The sequence below is a fragment of the Hydractinia symbiolongicarpus genome, chromosome 3 (genome assembly GCF_029227915.1).
Source record: "Hydractinia symbiolongicarpus strain clone_291-10 chromosome 3, HSymV2.1, whole genome shotgun sequence".
In the NCBI taxonomy this organism is placed as follows: Eukaryota; Metazoa; Cnidaria; class Hydrozoa; order Anthoathecata; family Hydractiniidae; genus Hydractinia; species Hydractinia symbiolongicarpus.
Genome location: NC_079877.1, coordinates 13,738,692 through 13,761,521, shown reverse-complemented (window position 1 = coordinate 13,761,521; position 22,830 = coordinate 13,738,692). Strand labels below are relative to the sequence as shown.

At 32.6% G+C, this 22,830-nt stretch overlaps 3 protein-coding genes across 5 annotated transcripts in view; 2 read left to right on the top strand and 1 right to left on the bottom strand.

Moving 5' to 3' along the window:
• The window catches only part of LOC130635860 (hemicentin-1-like), a 35,889-nt gene extending 21,622 nt beyond the window's left edge, over nucleotides 1-14,267 (bottom strand). For all 3 annotated transcript variants that reach the window (XM_057445364.1, XM_057445365.1, XM_057445366.1), the window contains exons 1-4: nucleotides 14,110-14,267; nucleotides 6,089-6,454; nucleotides 4,704-5,039; nucleotides 4,092-4,370 (exon numbers count right to left, since the gene is read on the bottom strand). In XM_057445364.1, coding sequence (XP_057301347.1) covers nucleotides 4,092-4,370; nucleotides 4,704-5,039; nucleotides 6,089-6,454; nucleotides 14,110-14,158 — 1,030 coding nt within the window. In that variant the 5' untranslated portion in view covers nucleotides 14,159-14,267. The remainder of the gene's footprint in view (nucleotides 1-4,091; nucleotides 4,371-4,703; nucleotides 5,040-6,088; nucleotides 6,455-14,109) is intronic.
• A 1,312-nt stretch (nucleotides 14,268-15,579) lies between these two features.
• LOC130635864 (caspase-3-like) lies at nucleotides 15,580-17,052 on the top strand. The gene has a single exon (XM_057445372.1). It carries the CDS (start codon nucleotides 15,984-15,986, stop codon nucleotides 16,878-16,880), a length of 897 nt encoding a protein of 298 aa, XP_057301355.1. The 5' UTR covers nucleotides 15,580-15,983; the 3' UTR covers nucleotides 16,881-17,052.
• Nucleotides 17,053-20,251: 3,199 nt separating this feature from the next.
• LOC130635865 (uncharacterized) lies at nucleotides 20,252-21,684 on the top strand. The gene is made up of 4 exons (XM_057445374.1): nucleotides 20,252-20,501; nucleotides 21,213-21,287; nucleotides 21,394-21,489; nucleotides 21,580-21,684. The coding sequence occupies exons 1-4, from the start codon at nucleotides 20,314-20,316 to the stop codon at nucleotides 21,644-21,646; spliced, it is 426 nt and encodes a 141-aa protein (XP_057301357.1). The 5' UTR covers nucleotides 20,252-20,313; the 3' UTR covers nucleotides 21,647-21,684.
• Nucleotides 21,685-22,830: the final 1,146 nt, after the last annotated feature.

Below are 22,830 nucleotides of genomic sequence, written 5' to 3'. Positions count from 1 at the left end.
TGCCGACTTCCATTATAACTTAATAAAAGAAAACGAAAATAATCCAGATAACTTTTGGTCTACAATAAAGAAATTATATCCTAGTAAAACAAAAAAAACACATTTTTTTAAAACTAAAAATGGCTCAACATCCGAACCTGAGCAAATCTCGAATGGTTTTAGTCAATTTTTCTCATCCATTATTAAGACGCTAAAATGTTTATCAATGCCGTTACGTAACTTTGCCTGGCGATGTCATTTTACAATTAAATGTCGCACCACTACATGTTTCAAGTTACAACTAGTATCTGTCGAGACTGTAATGAACATTATGAAATCTTTAAAATGCACAAAGGCAGTTGGTATCGATCAAATACCCAGTTTTATTTTAAGAGATTGCAGTAAAGCATTAGCAGCTCCATTAACATATGTGATAAATTAGTAACTATCCAGTGGCCTGGTTCCATCAGATTGGAAAACTGCGAAAATTATACCTGTATACAAAAGTGGACCGAAAAGTAACTTCAACAACTATCCACCCATTTCTGTAATACCAGCGGTAGCTAAAATGATTGAGAAAATAGTACATGGTCAATTGATTAATTATCTTGAAATGAACAACCTTCTCCATAACAATGAATATGGTTTCAGAGCGAGAAGATCCACCAATCTGGCAACCATATCTTTCACTGATAGTATAAGACATCATGTAGACAGAGGAGAAATTATCAGAGCGGTTTATATAGATTTAAGTAAAGCATTCGATACGTTAAGCCATAGCAAACTCTTGTCAAAGCTTACTGCTTATGGTATATGAGAAAATGATCTTTTATGGTTCACTGACTACTTGTTTGGACATGAACAGTTTGTTGTCTATAATGGTGTACTTTCGAGAAAGGAGTACCTCACTGTTGGTGTACCCCAGGGTACAATTTTAGGTCCACTGTTGTTTTTGTTGTATTTCAACGATCTTGCTGACAACTTGAAACATTCTGAAATCATCAAATACACAGATGATACTGTTTTGTTCTGTGGAGGAAAAACACTCGACGTTATTGAAGCAGAACTTAATCAAGACATGAATGAAATATCAAGATGGTATTATGGTAACAAACTCATACTTAACATGGAAAAAAGGGAAAACTGGGGCAATGCTCTTTGGTACACCTCAAAACCTGAAGAAACTAACGAAACCTTTATGCATCAAATACCGTAATTAAATTGTCAATACAGTTACTCATTATAAGTTCCTTGAAACCAAATTAAATACGTCGCTCAACCTCAATGAAGATTTCAACTTGTCATACAAAAAAAACGACATCTCGATTACATCTGCTACTTAAAATTAGATCATTACTCACAGTTAAAGCTACAAAAGCAATTTACCAGACCATGATTGTACCTGTGATGACATACAGCAGAATGACTAACCTCAACTTGACATGTACTTAACGAAAAAGGCTTCAGACAATCGATAACTGTGCACGAAAAATTGTGCCATCCCTGAACATTTGTTCGATCGAGAATACCATAAAAAAGAACTGTTGTCTTCTGGTATGAAAAAGTATAGATAGTATATTATGTGAGAACTTTAATGACTATTTTGTATTAATGAACCACAGCCATAGCACCAGAAATGCGAATTCGTTGCTACAGCTTCCTGCAATTCGCACAGATTATGGCCGTCATGCATTTAAGTTTATGGCAAGTAAAATATATAACACCTTGCCAAGAGACATTTTAAACGATAATAATATAACTACTTTTTAAGAAAAATTATCTGGGCATTTTAAGTAATTTAGTTTTTCCAAACTTTTTTGCGACATGTTCTACCCACTGTTTAATCCATGGCTGTCTAGGCTTCCTTTATTTTCAGTGGCTCTTTTTGACTTTTAACATGCATACACAATATTAATTTATTTGTTTTTACAATTTATAACTGTTTTCATCAGACAAGGATGTCGTTTGCTTTCACCTTTTTAACGGAGTCTATTGCGGTTTTAGTTTTTCTCACCCACTTTACGACTTCTATGGCATGCATACTTTCTCTGTTTCCCTTTTGTCAGTTAGTTTTTAGCATGACATTTTTTAAAGTGTTGATATTTATATATAATCATATATACTTTTATTTTTTATTTTTTCCAAACAGGACCCTAATAGATGGCAGTACAGAATGTATTTTTATATGTCATACTGAATAGGCCATCCTGTAAAAACATTATTTTAAATAAATAACAATAAAAAGAATGAATGAGTGAATAAATAAATGAATGGATGAATGAATGAAAGAAAGAATCAATACACCTTTTTTATATGACTTCAGCCTTAGGTGTTCTTATTATTTCACTTGTTAAGCTTTATTCTTGTTCTGTTCTTATATTAAATTTCAAATATTTGCGGCGTAAAATCAAAGATTCAGATTTCGCAGAATCTTAAAAATTAATTTTGCGAAAATTTCTACCTTAAAAGATGTATTTTTCCATGTTTGTTGTAATTTGGATGAAAAAGGTCATCCTGTAAAGACATTATTTTAAATAAATGTTTATTGTGTCAATTTACATAAAGAGCATAAATTTAAATTTTTGGGCAAGTGGTATAAACATTCAGACGTTATTAATATGCTTAGCTGTGGAGCACTCTATGTTAATAAATACCAAGGTTTAACAAAGGTATATTTTTGATTGATTGATTTATTAATTGATTGATCTTTTGTTTAATTTACCTTCGTTTGAAAAAAAATAAAATCTTATTTAAAAATCACACATAAATTAGAATGTCAACTTTGGCCCAATATTTTAGCCTGTAAAATAACACAGCTTCAAATGTTATAAATGTGAAGTGATATTTAAAAATACAAAAAGACTAAGTTCTTTCATTTGAGGTATGAGCTATTTTAGAAATAATTACACATATTGGTTTACGGAAGAGTGTATTAGTTTAGTTGTATTAAAACAATCCATAATGGCAGTTCTAGGCAATACAAAACATCATAGTTCATTAGACTGGCTTTAAAGCTTACCTCCTGTAAAAAACATGTTGGATTCATATGAAAGAGCTTAAAATTTTGTACATGAATCTTTTTATTTTTGGGGGGAAATCTTAATCGGTTCTCGCGATTTTTGGCTAATAAGTTTTGATAATTATGCTAATTAATGCATGACATCATGAATTAGAAAAAATGATGTGCTGTTTAAATTTTATCAAGGTATGTGGTGATGTGAATTTTCCTATCCAGTTTAATATTTTAAATATATTTAAATAGTTGATCTGCAAGTGATTAAATTTTTGTTCCTTCCTGTGTATATCCCACTAGAGTTGCTTTAAAATAGGTGATATTTGTTGTGTCTTTATTTGCTTTTTAAAAAAGGTCTATTTGGAGAACTTAATGAAATCATACAGGAAGGATAATAATAAAAAAATATTTGCTCTCACAGCTACCTTCCTCTGATGATTAGCCATTATTAGGGTAAAGGTAAATAAACCATTTAAAAAAACATTTAACAAGTGAGGCAATGTTTCACATGCATTATAACATTCAAGGAACATTGATAACTTGAAGAATTTGTAAAATTTTATTTACATATGCTTTGAAATGTTTTTTTGTAACTCCTTCACAAAAATGTGGACATTCAATCTGTTTATTTTTGTGAAGGTACGGCATTGTTATTGTGTAATGCTGTATAAATCAGTTATTGCATGTTTTTTTCACGGGATGTTGTGGAAACAATTCTGGAATTAAGGTCTGGGATGAGCAAACGAGGGCGTAAATCAATTCAATTTTGTAATATCTATGCATTGATAAAGTTTGAATGCACATCGCTTACTAGGTCTAAAATTACTGATTACAGAAAATGTCAAAAACTATACTGTTACTTAAATATAATAACAATATAATTTATGCAGCATAATTAAATTTGAAATTCTTTAAATGTGAATGTCTTGAGAACGAAAAGCTCTTTTAAAAAATTTAAAAAGACTTGTTAACCAACCTTTTAATCTCCCTAATACAAGTCCAATATTATTTTATACCTTGTGTTTCTTTTAATGCCATATCACTTTGACAACGACAGATATGCAATATACTGTGATTTCTATTTTTGCAAAGAACTTACCAGTAATATTCAGGGCAATATTCTTTATATCATTTCCATGAGTATTGGTTGCCTTACAAGTGTAATTGCCATCATCATAAAAACTAAGAGGATTAGTTGTGTAAGTGAAAGGAATACCACTTGCTGGTAAACCTGACGCAAGCATAACTCCACCTCTCCAAATCTCATAACTGGGGTCTGGTATAGAGTATGCTAAACAGCTAATTACTGTTGTGTCTCCTGCTTTGATGCTTGATGGTGTTAGCGACAATTGAGTTTGATTGATAGCTCCTGGGGCATCTAAACATTAAACAACACTACAGATTAAATTCTTTTTATCTCTCTGAACATTTTTGAAGTGAGAAAACTTGATTGGATAAATGTGGTAGTTACTGCATAGCAATGTTATCTTAAATGTAATAACGAAAGCTACACTGAGAAAATCTAATTTTGACTGATTGGATATCATATCAACACATATTATTCTTAGAATTTATGCAAACTAAATGAGATAAACATTGCGACACTTTTTAAATATTATACGTAATAAAAATATCCTGAGATTTTGACATTTGTCAACACAAGATGAAAATTTAATTGTGCAAATATAGCTATAACATAACTATAACATACATTCCACAATAAATAGGGTGGATTGATTGAAAACAAGATCAGTATCAGTGGTGGCAACTGCACTGCATGTTATATTGCCAGCATGTGACACAGCAACATTAAAAATGCTTAAAGTTGATTCCACCACATTAACAGAGCATCCTGCTATTCGATTAGCAGTGTATAATTTTTGAGTAATGTTACCAGTGGTGCCATTAATCAATTCTATACCATCTTTATACCATTTAATTGTGGCTGCTGGGCTGCTAGAAATATTGCATATAAAGGTCTTTAAAAGATCCCCCAATGTAGCACTTGTTGGATTGTTCAGATATGGGCTGAGACTTTGTGGAAACGCTAAAAAAATAAATTAAATAAATATAATATATATATTTATATATCAATAAAGATATATGATTTTTCCATTTTCTTTGTTATATTTAGGTGTTAAAATAACAAATTTATTACATTGTGGACATATTTTTGTACCATAAAATTGTTGGTGGAAGGTCATAAAAGACGTTAGAATAAAAGCCTGGTAGAGCTCATAAAATCAGCTGTAAATTTAAAAATAAAGTTACAGCAAACACAAGTACAAGAATAGTAACGTAAAAAGACATAAGGATAGCAAAGCTGTACAATAAAAAAAAATGAGGAAAATTATTCTGCATGGAATAGTGTTGGCTGTAGGAAATTGCACAACAATGGACGTAGAAGTGCACCCAATTTATATATATATATATATTATATTATATATATTGTGTTAAATTATATTTGTTTGAGTTTATTGTAAGACGGTGGTTTTATTTCTTAAGGAATTATACAGTTTGCATCAAACAAGAGTAAAATGATGGCCTAGAAAATTTTTTGGTTATACTTGTGTAACAAAAATGATATTTTTGTATGTTGTAGAAGATAAATAGTTTATTTATTACTAAGTTACTTAAATTAAATATTTGCAACCCTTTAAAAACATTTTCATTCTTAAGTTTTAGCTTTAGAGATTTCTATCTAACTTTACAATACTAACTATAGATATATTGATGACGAAAAAAGTGGTAGGCATAAATTCATTCTGTGAATATCTTGCAAAGTTATATAATATTAAAATAAATTTTGCAGTGTGAAATTATACTCCTGATGATATCTTTACAGAGAAGTTTGGAAGGTTAATAATGATCTCATTTTTAACTATAAATAAACATTTTAGGATATCATAATTTGGTCTGCTTTAAATACTTAAATCTTAGATAATTCGAAAATAAAAAGAAATTCCAAAAGAAATTTTTATGTGTGTCAGGGTGTGTGCGAAAGGTCATTTGTAAATATAATTTTATCTGTGTAATAAGAGATATTTAAATATGTGTAAAAATATATCATAAAAAAGTTATAAAAACAAATATTACCGTAAACTTTTAACTGAGTATCTTTTGTAGAAAGGTCAAGGTTTTCATAATCCACTTCAACCCTAATAATACCTTCATCTCCATTTTTTAAATTACTTATCTTAATGCCAGCATTTTCCACATATTGTAATCGTCCTTCAGATGCTGGTGGGTATGATGCACCTCGATTGATAGTAAATAATAGTGTTGAATTGTCTTCAAAAGCAATCTGTTCCTTTATTACTGAATCTTCAACAATGTACCAAGTTTTCTTCTGTAAGATCAAATTACTATCATATTTCCAAATTAATTCCTTGTCTGTTCCACAACTTCCATACTCGATGGCCTTTGGGGTTGTTTCAAATGGAACATTTGCAGCATCAGATGCTAAAATATAAACAAAAAAACATATTGACATATTGGAAACTTATTTTTTGAACTGAAAATCACTACCTGTTTTTTTAGATTAGGATTTTCACACCCTAAAAATGAAAAAGGATTAAGTGCTACAAAGGTGTTCTTTTTTTTAAAAAAAAAAAACTAAATCTTTTTTTCCCTGTTTTAAGGTTACCTTCCACATAAGAAAAACTTTGCCTCATATGGTAGATAATATTTGGTAGATAGTTATTTTGCATAATTTATTAATATAACTTAGAAATATTGCATTCACTTTTGACATGTTCTAGTAGTAATTGTGATTTTCCTCCTGGAAATGACCTAATTCAGCGGATTCATAAAAACTGTAAACAAAAGGTATACCCAGGTTAGAAAGCAAATGTGATCAGTCAGCGATTTTGACAAAAGACAATGTAGATTGTGTAAAAGCTGAACCTTTGAAAACTTAGAAATGATTGTTACTTTCACTGCTGTGTAGGTTGTCAGACTACATCTTTCCAAAGTCTGTTGTTTTTTTATATCTAGATATGGAGATAATAGAGATAATTTCCTAATCTGCCGCGAGAAGTCAGAAAAATGAGCACACTGATAAGGGATATTGTATGGGGTGAGATTAACCAAGAAAACAAGACTGAGGAAAGTTATAATTATTTAAAGGTATAGTTTTGTAGAAAAAAAGATTCTATAAAGTACACAGAATATACATGCATTATTTTTTTTATAAGAACCTGGACCTCAAATCATTAGTTATAAACTAAAGCAACTTGATTTGCCATAAGAAACGATCATTCCAGAATATGAATTCTCTTGAAGTTAACACTAGTATTTTTTAATTGTTTTTTTTCTCATCTATGCCACTGTAAAGTAATATTCATATTGATGTGAGAACTTCCAACAAGCGCCTGCTGTTTCTCTAGGAAAGTGGGATGAACATCCAGCAGAATTTGGAAAAAGAGACAACACATACTGGAAATGATATTGGAGGTTATGTTCTTATACTACTGGGCTGAAAAAGCTTGGAAAGTAAGAACAGCCCCCTGAAAAACAGATTTTTTTGGCTCTCATGAAAAAAGTGTGCATTAAATTTTAGGAATATTGTGGCTTTAACTTTTAAAATCAGAAATATTGTATAATATAATCGTTTATATATATAATCTTATTTTAAATATGTATATTCCTATTCCCCAGTCTCTTTTTTACTTTAGATTTTGGGACAATGTTTGTTCCCTTGCACACTGTCCTAATATCAAAATTGAAACACAATCCTGGTTTCACTTTAATGAATTTTTTAGGTGTTTTGTTAGATGAGAATCTAACATGGAAACAACATATACATCATCATCATCATCGGCTTAACGTCCGTTTTCCATGCTAGCATGGGTTGGACGGGGTATATTAATGACCCTCTTCCAATCTGATCTAGACTGTGTTAGATCTAAACTCAACTTCCTCTCTATCAAGTGTGTCCTTATAACCTCCTGCCAAGTCTTTCTCGGTCTGCCTCTGGGCTTTTCCCCAGGAACTATCAAGTCTCTACACTTACTTACCCAATTATCCTCCTCCATTCTTTCCAAGTGCCCCAGCCAATTCAATCTTCTTATCTGGATAACATCTTTAATTCTACGGAGACTTAGCCTGCTTCTTAGCTCATCTGAACCCTTTCTGTCTCTCAGACTGGCATTACACATCCACCTAACCATTCTCATATCATTCCTTTCTAAACTGTCAAGATCTTCCTGCTTCACTGCCCATGTCTCACTACCGTACAACATGACACTTCTTACACAGGCCTCATACAACCTACCTTTTACCTCAATTGACGGGACTCTGCTAGTCAATAAAGGAAGTAACTCTCTAAACTTTTTCCAAGCAGAACCTATCCTGCAAGTAACACTTCTTCCAACACCCCCTTCACTGCCCAACATATCACCTAAGTAACAGAAGTTCTTAACTATCTCTAACGAGCCACTGTTGTACATCATTAAAGCTGGAAATACTTCATTCTCTATAATCTCACCTTTGCAACGCTTGCATACAAACTGTATGCCAGCTCTTAACCTTCCACTAATACTACTGCACTTCTTATGTACCCAATGCTTGCAAGTCTGACAAAAAATTGAGTTACTACCAACCCCTTTCCTGCAAACTCCACAAGGCCACTTTCCAACTACAAGGTCACACTTGGCTGCAATGCTACTTATCATGACTTTAGACTTTGCTGTGTTTACCTTCAGCCCTTTCTCTTCTAGTCCTTTTTTCCACTATACACACTGAAAATATCGGATTAATTTATAAAGCTAAACCTTTTTTGAATTTTACATCTTTAAAGAACTTATGTTTTTCTTTTGCACATAGTTACCCAACATATTGTAATATTGTATGGGCAAGCACGAACAAGTCTAAGCTGAGTAGCTCTACAGTAAACAGAATCATGCTTTAGAGAGATTGTGGCGCCGTAGATTAGTGGTTATAGCTCTCGTACTCTGTGCGGGAGACCGTGGTTCGATTCCTCTTGACGGCGATTCCACATGGGCGAGTGAATGTTACCATAGCCCCGGGTTAACCCAAGCCATGTGAGGGAAATTGGGAAGATGGCACACTGTGTGGGCCGTTGGATGTTGCCGGGAGTTGTCTAGTAGAGCGCGGGCCCTAATTGGGTCTGCGTCGCTCAAAATGAGCATTAAATTCTCTAGGACTCTTCATCTAAGCCATGGCCCCTCCTGGAAATAATAGACAGGGTATATCCCTCGATATTTGTGAGGCTAGCCATGTAAAATATGCACATCTATCTATCTATCTATCTATGCTTGTAGGATAGTTTTTGGTGTAGATACATACACATCATGCGAGCCTTTATTATAAGAATTGAAAGTTTTAAACATCTATAAACTTAACATCCAGCAGGTCTGAGTTTTTATGTTTACGATAAAAACTACTTCCTGTCTGTTATTATTTGCTGAAAAATTGTCTTTTATCGAACATAAATACGACACAAGATACTCTAAAGATAACTGTGTTGTACCAAAAACAACTCTAAGAGAAAGTGGCTATTCCATAAAAACTAGAGGACTACAGCTGTGGAACCGACTATTAGACCAAAAATTTAAAACAAATATTAGTTTGGGACGTTTTAAAAGAGCTGTAAAGTACCTCCTCCTTGTAAATAACAATGATATGACTCAGTTTTTTTAAGCATTATGCAGTAGATTGATTTTACATTTATATGTTTTTACATTTATACGTTTTTATATTCATATAACTACGTTTTCACATTTACATGTTCTTACATTTCCACATTTTTATATTTCACGTTTTAGTTGTTATCAAAAATTAAAATGTAAATAGCTCAACTTTTACAGGCTTGATGATAAATAAGACAATTAGAGTCTTCTCCGGCCAATTGTATCTGTAACTTATAGCAACATCTTACTTGTATATATTTTTAGGCAAAATATATACTATACCATACCTTACCAATATATAGTTAATTCCGTACACTACTATCATTGTGACCACAGAAAATTAAAATTTTAGGATGTTCCAAGACAAAATTGTTTGATATTTCGGGAGAAATTCTTAACCTTAAAAACACCACAAGCCTATAAAAACCTTTGGTGATATAAACAATTCTTTCCAAGGCAATCTAGAAATATTTGTGTAACCATTAGAAGCCAAATATGTTGCAGCATTTTACAAACCTTGTTTTTAATTAACCTGTTCACCCTTGTGACCCGCAGAAATGGTTCTTTGGGTCCCTTATATGCAGGCCTTAAAGTTTGCTCAAATATTTCCGAAACAGGTAGCTCATTTTCCCATTTGAAATATATATAATTGATTTCATGCTAGAATATGATGATAAAATTACCTTTGGGCAAAAAAAGTAGTGACAAATACCAAAGTGTAATACAAAGAAGAGGATAAAGTGGAAGTAACGAAGTCTTTTTAGCAGTTTCTGGGGAACATAAAAGATTGAGGATGACATTTTGAAAAAGAATACACTGAAATAATCAGCGATCTTGGACAAAAACATTTGTTCCCACACAGCGTCGCATCTAATTACCTCTGCGCACTTAGATTGCCTTTCCATCAGTTTTGGTTTTCCTCTTCATGTCTTTTTCAGTGTGGTGTTGAAACTATCTATCACAGCACATTCGCCTATCCTACTATTTTGTTTATTTAATTTTTGTCTAAATAATAATTTTTTTTATCATTTTTAAAATTTTTAACATTATCTATTATATACTTGTATATACAGGAACCTTATTGATACCAGGATTGCTTTTATGAACCCTGATTAGGACACCTGTAAATATATGAATAATAATAAGCTATTTTTCAATAGATTATGTTCAGTTCTTTTTTCCAATGTTACCTTTCAGCAGCAACAGCAAAAAACTGTCAATTTTCGTTTTGCGAATTTAACTGATTTATTGTTAGGAATGAAGTTACAGTGGCTGAAGTGTATAGCTGGACTAATTTCACCTCACTGTGTGAAACTCAAGAAAATAACTCCTTATCTGAAAGTTTAGGTTTCATAGGTATTAGATTTTGTTGAATTAGCATTTTATTAATATATTTGAAAGAAAGTTAATGTGCTGTGGGATGTGAGACATTTGACAAGTATGTTATTGCTAACATAATTCGAATTATTTATTCACTGCAACTTAACCCTTTCAATACAAGACAAAAAAACCTTAAATCCTTATTTCGAACCATACCCTTGTACCCTGGAACTGGAAACACTTTTGTAGACATATTCCAAAACAAAGAAAGAATATAGTTGTCGAAAGTATCTAACGATATCCTAGCATGTCGCCTCAGCTCAAAATTAAAAAGCTGTGAAAATGAGCATGCTAAGTAACTTTCACTGATCAATAGGCTAACAGACTAAAAACAGACAAACCTTGTCTAAGGGTGAGTTTTTGTAAGATTTCAGATACGAAAAAAAGGTTTTTACTTATCCTCTTATGTGAAATACAGATTAAAAAGTTCATCTCTACCAAAAACATAAATTATTAGTATTAGAAAAGCTAGCTACAGATGCTAGCTACATTTAAGTAATAAAAAAAATAAAAAAGAAGAAGAATCACAAAACAAGTGGACACATGGTACTGTTTATGCTTTGTGTACCGTGGTGCATAAAATCACGGAGTTCTGTTACAGCTTTTTCATTACCAACCTAGGGCCCAGGATCCGTCATTTTGGATTTATCTAACGACGTCACCCCTGTTGTCAGATCAGCCATCCGTGTGCTGGTAAGACGCAGAGGGGGGAGAGGTTGTTCTAATGTCATCGTAGCGCCTAAAAAAATGTTGGATCATGTTTTCGCGGCTTAAATTCTTTTTCTTCACAAATAGTTTGTTTGTTCTTACTGTCTTGATGCAGAAATTTTGAAATATGCCCCAAAGATACAATGCAATGTAATCTCTTTTTAACTTCTAAGGTATACAATGGTAAAACGTTGAAAAAAGTTTTAATACGTCAAAATTTAAAATAGACAAACAAAAAATAAAAGAGAGAAAAAATAAAAAATATAGCAATGCGATTATACCTTCAAGTCAGGAGACTCATAGAAGACAAAAAAGTCTTATCATTGAGAGCCTGCGGGATCTACGCTATGCGTAGTTCACGAGCTTGTCGAAAGAGAAATGTTAACTTTTGGCTCCATTTATAACAGCTGACGTATATGTAATATTTACAACTTGTTTAAAATATTAGTAAAAAATAAAGGATAAAGTGTAAGTGCAAACATTAGTTTGGATTCGAAAAGGGATGATGAATATTGTTATTGAAAGAAGGATGTTTCTTCTAGTAGACAACACAAGACAAATTTTTTCCCTTTTGATTAAAAAGCTTTAAAAGATTGATGGTTTTATTTTGGAGATTTTGTTCCAGATACTGAACTTTGTTTTTCTAAATGGCGTGTAATACAACCCAGTAGATCTAGTGACATATTTGTTTTTTATCACACCACAGGGGCTTCTTTTTTTCTTGACCTGTTCATAAAACAAAGTGTCTGAAAGATGTTTATTTAAATTATGTTTAAAATGTTCATACGTTGAAACAAAGGCTTTGAATGTGTCAACTTGTTCTGAAAAGTAATTGGCATGTTTTTGTTGCTAATAGAGAGACTCCAATTTAGTTTTGTGAGTACTACCCCAAACTATGTTTCCATAGTAGCTGTGAATAAAAGAGTAATATAATTGTATGAGACATTGTTCAATACATGACTAGCCTTATAGAGAATACAAATAGATTTAGAAGTTTTTGAGTTAATGATAATGATATGTTTATTCCAGTTTACATTCTCATCAAGTATAACACCTAGAAATTTGATATCTGTCACGCAGTGAACTTTATCAACTCGTCTGTTTTACAAAGGATTTTCTTAGTTATGCAAAGTTTACTACATGTGCAATCAATTCTGTTCGTCATCTTTTAGGACTTATTCTGGTCCTAAAAGCAACCTCAACTCCGCAGACCCTTTTTTGGTATTTTTTAGCCTTTCGCAAAGAGCCCGGGATCGAGGCTGCTCACAAAACGCCTCGTCGTAGAGAAGCAAATAGGACTCTTAGAAACCTCCGCTCATAGCGAACAAAAAACAAGTACAACTTCATTAATTTTTCGTTTTGTAATCGTCATGGAACTATATTTACTATCATCGTGTCGAATTTTACGATATTGTCACTACAATGCTTAACAAGTACTAAATCAGTACTAGATTATTAAAAGTTTAAAAAGGATTTGATAAATAAAAAGCTTGATAATTTTGATAATGTATTATATCTTAATAGCTTTGACCAATAGTAATAAATAATATTAAATATTTGACGCGGTTTAAATTTATTAGGCTTGATCAAACTCATATTCAATATTTATGCAGACGATTCCTTTATAAAAAACCACTTAGTCCAATTTTGCTACGCGAATAGAGCAGCGCTAACAAAAGGACGACGCTAAAAAAATATGCGGTGAAACTTCTCTATAGTGGACACCAACGGGTCCTCAAAAAGTATCCGTTATAGAGAGATGTCGGCTACATGGAGATTCCTCCCAAATTACCTCATAGAGCTTCAATAATCTGCTCTTGAGGCGTTAGTGTATACTGAAATCGACGGTAAAGTGTATCAAAGGAAAGAAGCCTAAAATTAATTTCACAAAAAAAACTTAAGGATTTTGCTTTTCCTAGCCCGGTCAATATATAATATTTAGAACTTGTATTAAGTAAAAACGTAAACAAACTCTGTGTTAGAATTGTTTTAAGTGACCCATTGTTGGGCGTGTCCGCTATAGGGAGGTTAGTTTTATGAGGGTACAAATCGTTCGTTATAAAGAGGTGTCTGCTTTAAAAAGGATGATTGCTATAAGTAAAGCGCTATATTTTCCACATTTGATTCCCTGTCCTGACATCTGTTTCAAGCAATTCACAATTATGCTTCTGCTCGTCGGAGTGGTAAACACATATTTTTGAATAAGGTCAAAAATTCAAGATTCAAAAAAAATAAAAAAATTATTAGACACAAAGATCTAAGGCCTCCTTTACATGTCTAAAACTTTCTGGTGCGAACAAACTCTTTGATGATCCTTGTATGTAATTCAGTAATGGCCAACTCTAAATTCGAAATCGTTTTTAAAAGTTTTCTTACCATGAAACGAAATTAAAATAATCCAACCATAAACAAGAGAAATAACCATCGCTGAATGTCGGTAGATTTTTGTTGTCAAAACTCCTGTCCTTTGTGAGTGAAGAAAATTTTGGCGTAATAAATGTAACGAAATTTCATATTTATTATTCACTTTGAAAATCTCTCAAAATATCCTTTTTCTAAATCTTAGATCAAACTTACATATTCATTATTCACCATTCAGAGCTATTCAAAATTTGGATAGAGAAGTCCTAACATATTTTTTTAATTATTCATAAACTAACATGATTCATACCAATTGATGTTTACTCATTGTGTTTGCAAAAATTTCCCCAATTCAACCACATGGAAACAAATTCATGTCGAGTTGTTGTTGTTACAACGTTATCATGACAGGGTCGAAAAACAAAAACATTGAGAATAAATTTGTTTTATCGTCAACCTGCTTTTAGGGATAAACACATTAGGCTTGCTTAGGAAGAAGCAGACAAGACTTACTCCAAATGATTTATCTTGTACCATACTGTTCAGGGAGGGAAATATCGAATATGACGTACAGTTTTCCCTCCATTTAACAATCCAGAGCTCCATCTGTTGACTTGCAAAAAGTTGTGCTAACGTTTTGTTTGACATTGGCCAAGCAAACAAAATTTTTTTGTTTTGAATTTTTATGACGAATGACTGACAAGTTATTCTGGGCAAGGAAATGTGAGAGAAGTGTTTGTGCGAAAGTTTATACCAAACAACTACACCTGCATCCCACAAGACGTATCCATCTTTAGATGGCAATGGCTTCGTGTATAGTGAAGTCAGGAGGGCCATAACTCCACGCACAATTTCACTTTTGCTGTCCATTTTAAAAGCCGTGACAAGGGGCAAGTTGTTGCAAGAAGTGAACATATCTGATGAATATGCTTTGTTGTGGCCTTTATTTGTTCTTCTAATGTTTAGAGATATCTTCTGATTGCACCGACATTCAAATTTTAATTTTGCAAAAATAGGAGAATAGATGCAATGTTTAAACAAAAAAATTAGTAAAAAAATGTCTAGAAATAAATTTGTAAAGTTTCTACTTAGAACTACATATAAAATATATGTAAATTTCAATTTCTAGCTCTCTTTAATTTATGTCTCCTAGCTCCTACATAAAAGCTCTTAAAAACGGGCGGTACAAATTTAGAAATAAAAACCCGCAGATGACGAAAATCCGCGAAATTTGATTTAAGGACACGTCAGCTTCGCGAAAAGAAGTTCTCGGAAAATTAACTTTTATTTCAAAATTGATAGTTCTAAATCAAATTCGATTTCAAAATTGATAGTTCTCGCGAAAATTAAGTTTTATTCCAAAAAAAATTCTCGCGAAAATTAATCTACTCATCGAGATAAATCTATGTGTAAAGCATCTGCGTTTTGTGTGCAGATGTAAGTTGAGATAATGTTTTTGATAAATCTTTTAAAGTCATTAATTTTTAAGACCCTATGAACAGTTCATAATAACAGAGAGTTTTCTTGTTTTAGTAGAAAAAGTTGAGTAGAAAAAACATGGAATTTATTATGACAGCCATCTGATCGTGCATTAAGCATAAATAAAAGTTTGTTGAAGGTTGAACAGTTCAAATTCCTTCATCTGGCAAATATGTCGTTTCTAAGCACGAAATAAAAAGAATATAAATAAAGTTATTTTAAGTAAAAGTTCTTAGAGTAAATATTATCTATTTAAAATGTTATTACTGACTTGTGCATCATACAAACTGGCGAGGCTATGTGTATGGTCGAGATGAATCTCCTAGCAGAAAATTCGAACAAAGATCGAACATCGTAACGCGTTCTATGTACAACAACAACAAATAAAAAAGTAAAATTTTGACTGCATCATGGAGGAAGACATTGACGGTGCAATGATGACGAAATTTAAAATTTACAACCCTGTAAAATACTTAGGTGACAGATATAATATTTATTTTCCAAATGAAGAAACCTCAACAGCGAATTTTAAAACTGATCTCAGTGGAATAGATTCTGATATGTTTTACAAAATGGATACATACCCAAGAGGGCGTCTGATAATAATAAACATAAAAAACTTTCATCCGAAAACCGGATTGGATGAATTTCCTCGAGAAGGTACCGAAATAGACGCAAGGGAATTGACTCGGTTGTTTTTGGCGTTAGGATTTATTGTTGAACGTTTTGACGATTTAAACAAAAAAGAGTTAAAACAGGTTATGACGATGGCTTCTTACGATGACTACAGTAACATGGGTGCTTTAATCTGCACTTTTTTAACACACGGCCATGAAAATATAATTTTTGCCACAGATGAAAGTATCGAGATTAAGAAATTGACTCGACTATTTCGTGTCTCAAATTTGGCGGGAAAGCCGAAAATATTTATCATTCAAGCATGTCAAGGCTCAGACTACATGAATAGTCTGGACAAAGTTGACGGAATAACTAAAACTAAACCGTCTTCATTACCTATTGAAGCTGATTTCTTGCTTGCTTACTCGACTGCGAAAGGATTTTATTCGTGGAGAAATTCGCAGACTGGTTCATGGTTCATACAGACACTTTGTTCTGTATTTCGCAAACACGCACATAACACTGATATAATTCGAATGCTAACGAAAGTCAATAGAATTATATCAGAAAGAAAATCACAAACGAACATTACTGAAACACATGACAGAAGACAAGTGTCAAGTACTGTTAGTCAATTTAGAAAGGAATTCTACTTTTTCCCGCCTTTTAAAGAGAGCGTAAAAAGTTAAAAGTAAGAAATGTGATAAATTACTGCAAGGGTAAAAATTAATTTCTGTTTTGAATAGTTCTTAATATTGCTGTGCCAGCTGAAGCAGTAAAGATAAAAATAATCTCTGCATCATTGTAATCTTGGAGGAAAGAAGTTGTAATCCAAGTTGTAATACAACATCTCTTGTGTCACTTCATTGTATGTTAAAACTGAAATGTGATCCTTCTTGGATCCAAGCCTTTGAAAACGAAAAAAATAATATAATATTTAATTCTGAAGAGTGATGATACTCAAAAATTAGTGGTATTGAAATTTTCTACAATCGCCAATTTCAGAAAGTTTATGTTTGCAACATCTTTACTATGACATATTCTCAAAATCTTATTTTTGCGAATTTTGCCAGTAACAAAATTTCTGCACTTGTTACTTTATTTGGAGAAACTTTCGCGTGAGAAACATTTGCGAGTCCGAAAACTCGCGAATTTCTTTGGATAAATTTTTGCGAATCTTTAATTTGAAAAGTTTTCGCGAGATAAACTTTCGCGATCTAAAATTGAAAAGTTTTGGCAAGATAAATTTTCGCGATTCATGATTATAAATTTATTTTTTTGTTTTTATAAAAAAGGCGGCCTATATTTCTTATGACAGAAAAAGGAAGAAGTGTTTTTAACGATGTAATTTTTTTTCTAATGGTATGTAAAAACTTCTATTTACAAATTGGGTTCATCGTCAAAATCACAAAACAGATTAAACACATTTCTAGGCTCCCAGTCTTCTTCCGGCTCCCATGCAACGTGGTCTTCATCTTATTCGCCAGTAACTCGGCTAGAAGCATTCCGCTCCTCTTCATCAATTCTGCAAACGGCGTTGAAAGCTAATAAAGGGGGTCTTGATCGACCAAGGGATCAATATCATTGGAAAGGATCTAACCTAGATAGCTTACTTAATCTAAGTACAATGGCTTCGTATATCTATTCCAGCGACTTTCCATCCATTAATAATGATATCATTACCATCGGCTGATGCTTTTTAGTTGTAAAAGGCAATCGTTCAACTAGCATTCAAAGACTTTTCAATGTTTCTCTTTTTTTATATCGGGAGAGCGAGCCAAAGGGAAAGTCAAAAACAACATTTAAAACCAACAAATTTTTTTAAAATTTGAGTGGATAAAATTTCGCGAATCGACAATTTAGAAAGTTTTTACTGAATAACCTTTCGCGAATGGCTATTTTTGAAAGTTTTGCGAGGCAAAGTTTCGCGAAAAAGGTCAAAAACGCGAAATTCGCAAAATTTTCTCTCGCGAAAGTTTCTCCGAATAGAATATCTTCCCGGATTTCATTAATTTATTCGGATAAACTTTCGCGGGAATTAGATATTTGCAGGTTTCGCGGATTGATTGATTTATTAAATTCCGCGGCTTAAAAGAAAGAGATAAAATTAATTTAAATAAAAAATGTTTTTCTTATCATGGTGAAAGTTTACTATAATATAATAGTTTAATATACAATATATCGGTAGAAAAAGTCGGTAAAAAGGCACTAAATTTTGACTGAGTGACTATTATTTTTTGCCGACTAAAATTTTTACCTACTTTTTTATTACTGACCAAACTTTTCGCCGACATTTTTTTTTTCGACCTAATTTTTTTTCCGACCACCTTTTTGCCGTTTTTTCTTCCTTGTTTCTTATCAGTTTTATGCGATTATTTTTTATTAGTGACCAAATTGAAAAATTTAGTCAAAGAAGTGATTAAATTCAAAAATTTAGTCGGCAAAAAGTGACTATATTTTGTCAAAGCGACTAATATTTTTGCCGACTAATTCTTTTGCCGCCTTTTTATTATCGATAAGGTAATTTAAAGTTCGTCAGTAAGCTTAAACAATGTTTTAAAACCATTTCGGTCAAGATCATCTTGTAGTACCCACTCAGATTAACTGCTGGAAGATTCATCAGACTCTGTATCTATGAACGAGTATCCAATCGATAGTTGATAGTTAAAAAGTTCACTTATCGGGTCATATTCTACAGTATTTTCCTCTGATTCCATAGGAGGATCGATATCATAAAATGGGCCCAACGGGTAAAGGGCAGCTTTTCTAGCTTTTCCAGCTTCGGTGATTCCAGAGGCTTTCAAGGCACTCTTCTGTGTTCATATGGTTGTACAGGTCAACTAATGATTTGCCACTATCAAGTTGTTTCACTATTTGCGTGGAATATCATTCATTAAAGGCGAGACGTGTAAATTTCTTAGCATGACCATTTACTGTAAGATCCAGAGTTTGTAGCAGGCACGTCATATTTGAAGGAACGCAAACAATCTCAATATTGTGCTCTTTAAAGCAATTTAATACGGTTGGTGCTTTATGTCCTGAAAAGATATCATCACTGCAAGTGCTTTTGGATCGGCTAAAAGGTTTTCTTTCTCGCGGGCCTCTTGGGTATAAGGGACCAAGACTTACAGGACTTGTTTTCTTTGCTGTAATAGGTTGGGTCTGCACTTACAGAAAAGCTACTGGGAAACTTGTATGTTGAAAGTGATTTACTTGTTTTACCGCAGTAAGTAAGTATCATGGACAAGAAGGTACCACTAAAAGTTATAGCAAAAGTCACCTTACTTGGAAATGTAAAAAATCACTTTCTCATTGACTGGTATTTAAAAATCATTAAAACCAAATATACCCAATTATTATTTCGTCCAAAAACAAAATAATAATGGGGTCTTTTTTAGGGTCAAACAAATTAGACCGTTGAAAGATACAATCACTACGAGATTGGGTACAACCACGGAAAAAAAGCAGAAAGCTAATCGAGATATTCGTTCGATGTTCACAGAACTCACCTAAAAGCGTGAAACGTGTAAAGAACATTATTACTATTGAGGATTAACACGTTATTTGTATTTTCTATCTGTAGTTACTGTTTTATTCAGTCAGATTTAAAAAAGGGAAGGGATGTTAACGCCTTGATTCCTAGTAAAAGGAAAGATAAAAAGATAATAAACGAGACTGTTTCAGTTTGTACTACAAACACTTATACGTGTTAATGTCGTGGAATTTGACTTTTAATGATCATTCAATAAAAAAATGAATGAATACCCTCTATATTTTATCACCTTGTAAAAACTGCCCTTCTGTGTTGGCGCAAGCATTAGGGAACTTGCGCAAACTCAAATTTGACGGATGACGGTACCTTTAAAGATTGGGAATAGCGAATTGCTTTGGAAATAACCACCCTGCATAACTTCCCCGCGCCGTATCCTTTTCTTGCCGACGTGAAAACCATACGTAGGCACGTAAGATACAGTGGTTGTGACCTAAGACTATTTATACAATCATTTCTTCAGGCACAAGTGCTTAGGGTGAAAAAAATGTGCGGCAAATAAACGGTAAAGCAAAAATGAAACTGACAAGCATAAACAAAGTCAGAGAGAAAACTTCTTAAGCATAAGCAGGATGAAAAGAATTGTTATAAACAAAGATATACTGCAAAAATTATGCAAATCTCTACCGTCACCTGGCGAAAGTTCTAGAGACAACACAGGACAAAGTTTTTTTAAAACAAATTCAACTCCAACAGATTTTATAGTACATGGGAGTGATGGCAAAAAAGCTGTGGAAGAGTGGGATAAATTATGTGCGAGGTAGCTAGCTATAGCATAGTTGAATAGTGAGCCTTTTTATTATAGTATAGTTGAATAGTCTTTTTATTTAGCTAGGTAGCTATATATATAGTAAAAAGAATAGTTTTAGCTATAGCTGGCTTGCTACATTTTAGCTGGCTAGCTTCTTGTTAGACAACACAAAGTTCCGACATGATTGAAAGGTCTTAGAGTAATTGAAACTGTGTAGCACAGCTATATGCTGACAGCATGATCTCTAGAAGTGGCCAAGTAAATCTCGCAGCGTGAAACAAGTGTACAACGTACTAAGTGCTTTTTATTTAGTCAGTCAATATTATCATCAACCATGCAATTTCAAGAAAAGAACAAACCTACACAAAAGACATCATCAACTAGTTTAACAGAAAAACGGTAAAAGCTTAGCTTAAATAGTTTAAAAATTTAGCTTAATTTTAATAGGTAAAAAAACTAGATGGAATCACAATTTAGCTGTATTAGTATATTAAATAGTTTATATAATATATATATATATTTATTATAAAATCAGCCAAAAATCATTGATAATATAACACTGTTTCGAAAAGCTTCGTGAATTTTATTTTTAAATAAAGTGTTTTTTTAAAATATATATATATATATATATATATATTCAGTTTTTTTAACAAAAAGGAAATTTATTTAGTTTGCTTTCCCAGTATATAAATCTTGCAATAAAAGTTTTTATATATTTAGTCAGACATTGGGATCATCGTGCACAATTACAAAACCAAAACAACAAAAAAACCCTATTATTTCATCAGAAAAAGGGTAAATATTATTAAATTGATCATATTTTAGCCTTAATAGTTATATAGTTTGCTAGACTAGTAGATCTTGCAATAGGAATTAGTTGTAAAGTTTTTTATATATTTAGTCAGACATTGGGATCATCAGGTAACATAACGAAATCAAAATTTCAACCGCCACAAAAACAACAACAAAAAAACACCATCAGTTTAACAGAAAAGGGGTAAATTATACTATTTAGCATTGATTAGTGTTTCAGTTCAAAAGGGTATATTTATAACAATTTATATATATTTGTGCTTCCTGTCTGTAGGTCTAGGTGGCAAGAGGGTGACTTACTGATCCTGATGAAGGAGATATCAGTAAGAAACCCCTTTTAAACAAAGAAAGGATCAACGCAAAGAAGAATGGCATGGCAAGACATTGCAGAAAATTGCGAGAAGTCAAGCATAACAATTCCTGTTTCCGAAAGAGTGGTGAGAGAGAGGTTCCAGATAGTAAAAGACAAGTTTTTAAGAAAAATGAGGGCAGAAGAAAAAGGCAGTGGAATCACATGTACATACAGTGAGTTGGAGCAGTTGATGCAGGATTTAATTAAAGAAGCAACTGAGAGTAAAAAAGAAAACACAGAACATGACCGCGAAAAAGCTATAAATATAAGGAAAAGGTGTATGGAAAGAATGGGAGATCCAGGAAAAAGAAAAAAAACAAGGATAATGACAGGATGGATTTTTTTAGAGAAAGAAATGAATCTATGATGAGAGATAGAGAGGAGGAAAGGAAGCTGAGAAAGGCGGAATTGGACTTAGGAAAGGAAGAGACTGGTTTAATGAAAGACCAGCAGAGACTTTTTCAAGATTCATTACTGCAAATGGAAGCTCAACAGAGCCAAATGATGCAGTTGCTGTTACAGAAACTTGAAAAATAAAACGTTTATGTATTTTATAAAGAATTTATGAATTTGCTGTCCTTAAGCGTATAAATTAATGCAGGATAAATTTTTGCGATATTAATTTTTGCGATTAAACGTCCAAAAAAATGAGTTTTACGGGATTTATTTTTGCGAATTGAGCTCTCAGCAAGAAAATATACATTTGCCTCAATATTGTTTCTTAGAAGATTTGTGGCTATAAAAAATAGCCGTTTTAATTTCAATCATCCAGATAAATACGCTTCTAATGTTGGGGGCTGGCAGTTAAAAAATGTTGATGTGCAAGAGCCATAAATACAGGTCCTTGCATTACTTAAGAGAGCAGATGCAATATCTTGTTTTGAAACAGCACTTAAACCTATCTTTTGCATCTTTGAGTAGTCTGTAAATTTGAATCTTTCGATAACATCACCAAACACCCATTCAACTGACACCCTGACTGATGACATGCGCTCATTATAAACACGTTCTTCTTCCAATAGGGGATTTTTAAAACCTGTTTGTAGCTGCTCCCTATGAGGATATGCAGGGTCACCATAAACACATAAAACTGTGCCATCAGGAGCAATTGAATATCTTTGGAGAATATCCATAAAGCCAGATTGTGCAAGAAGGTAACAATCATGTCTCGAG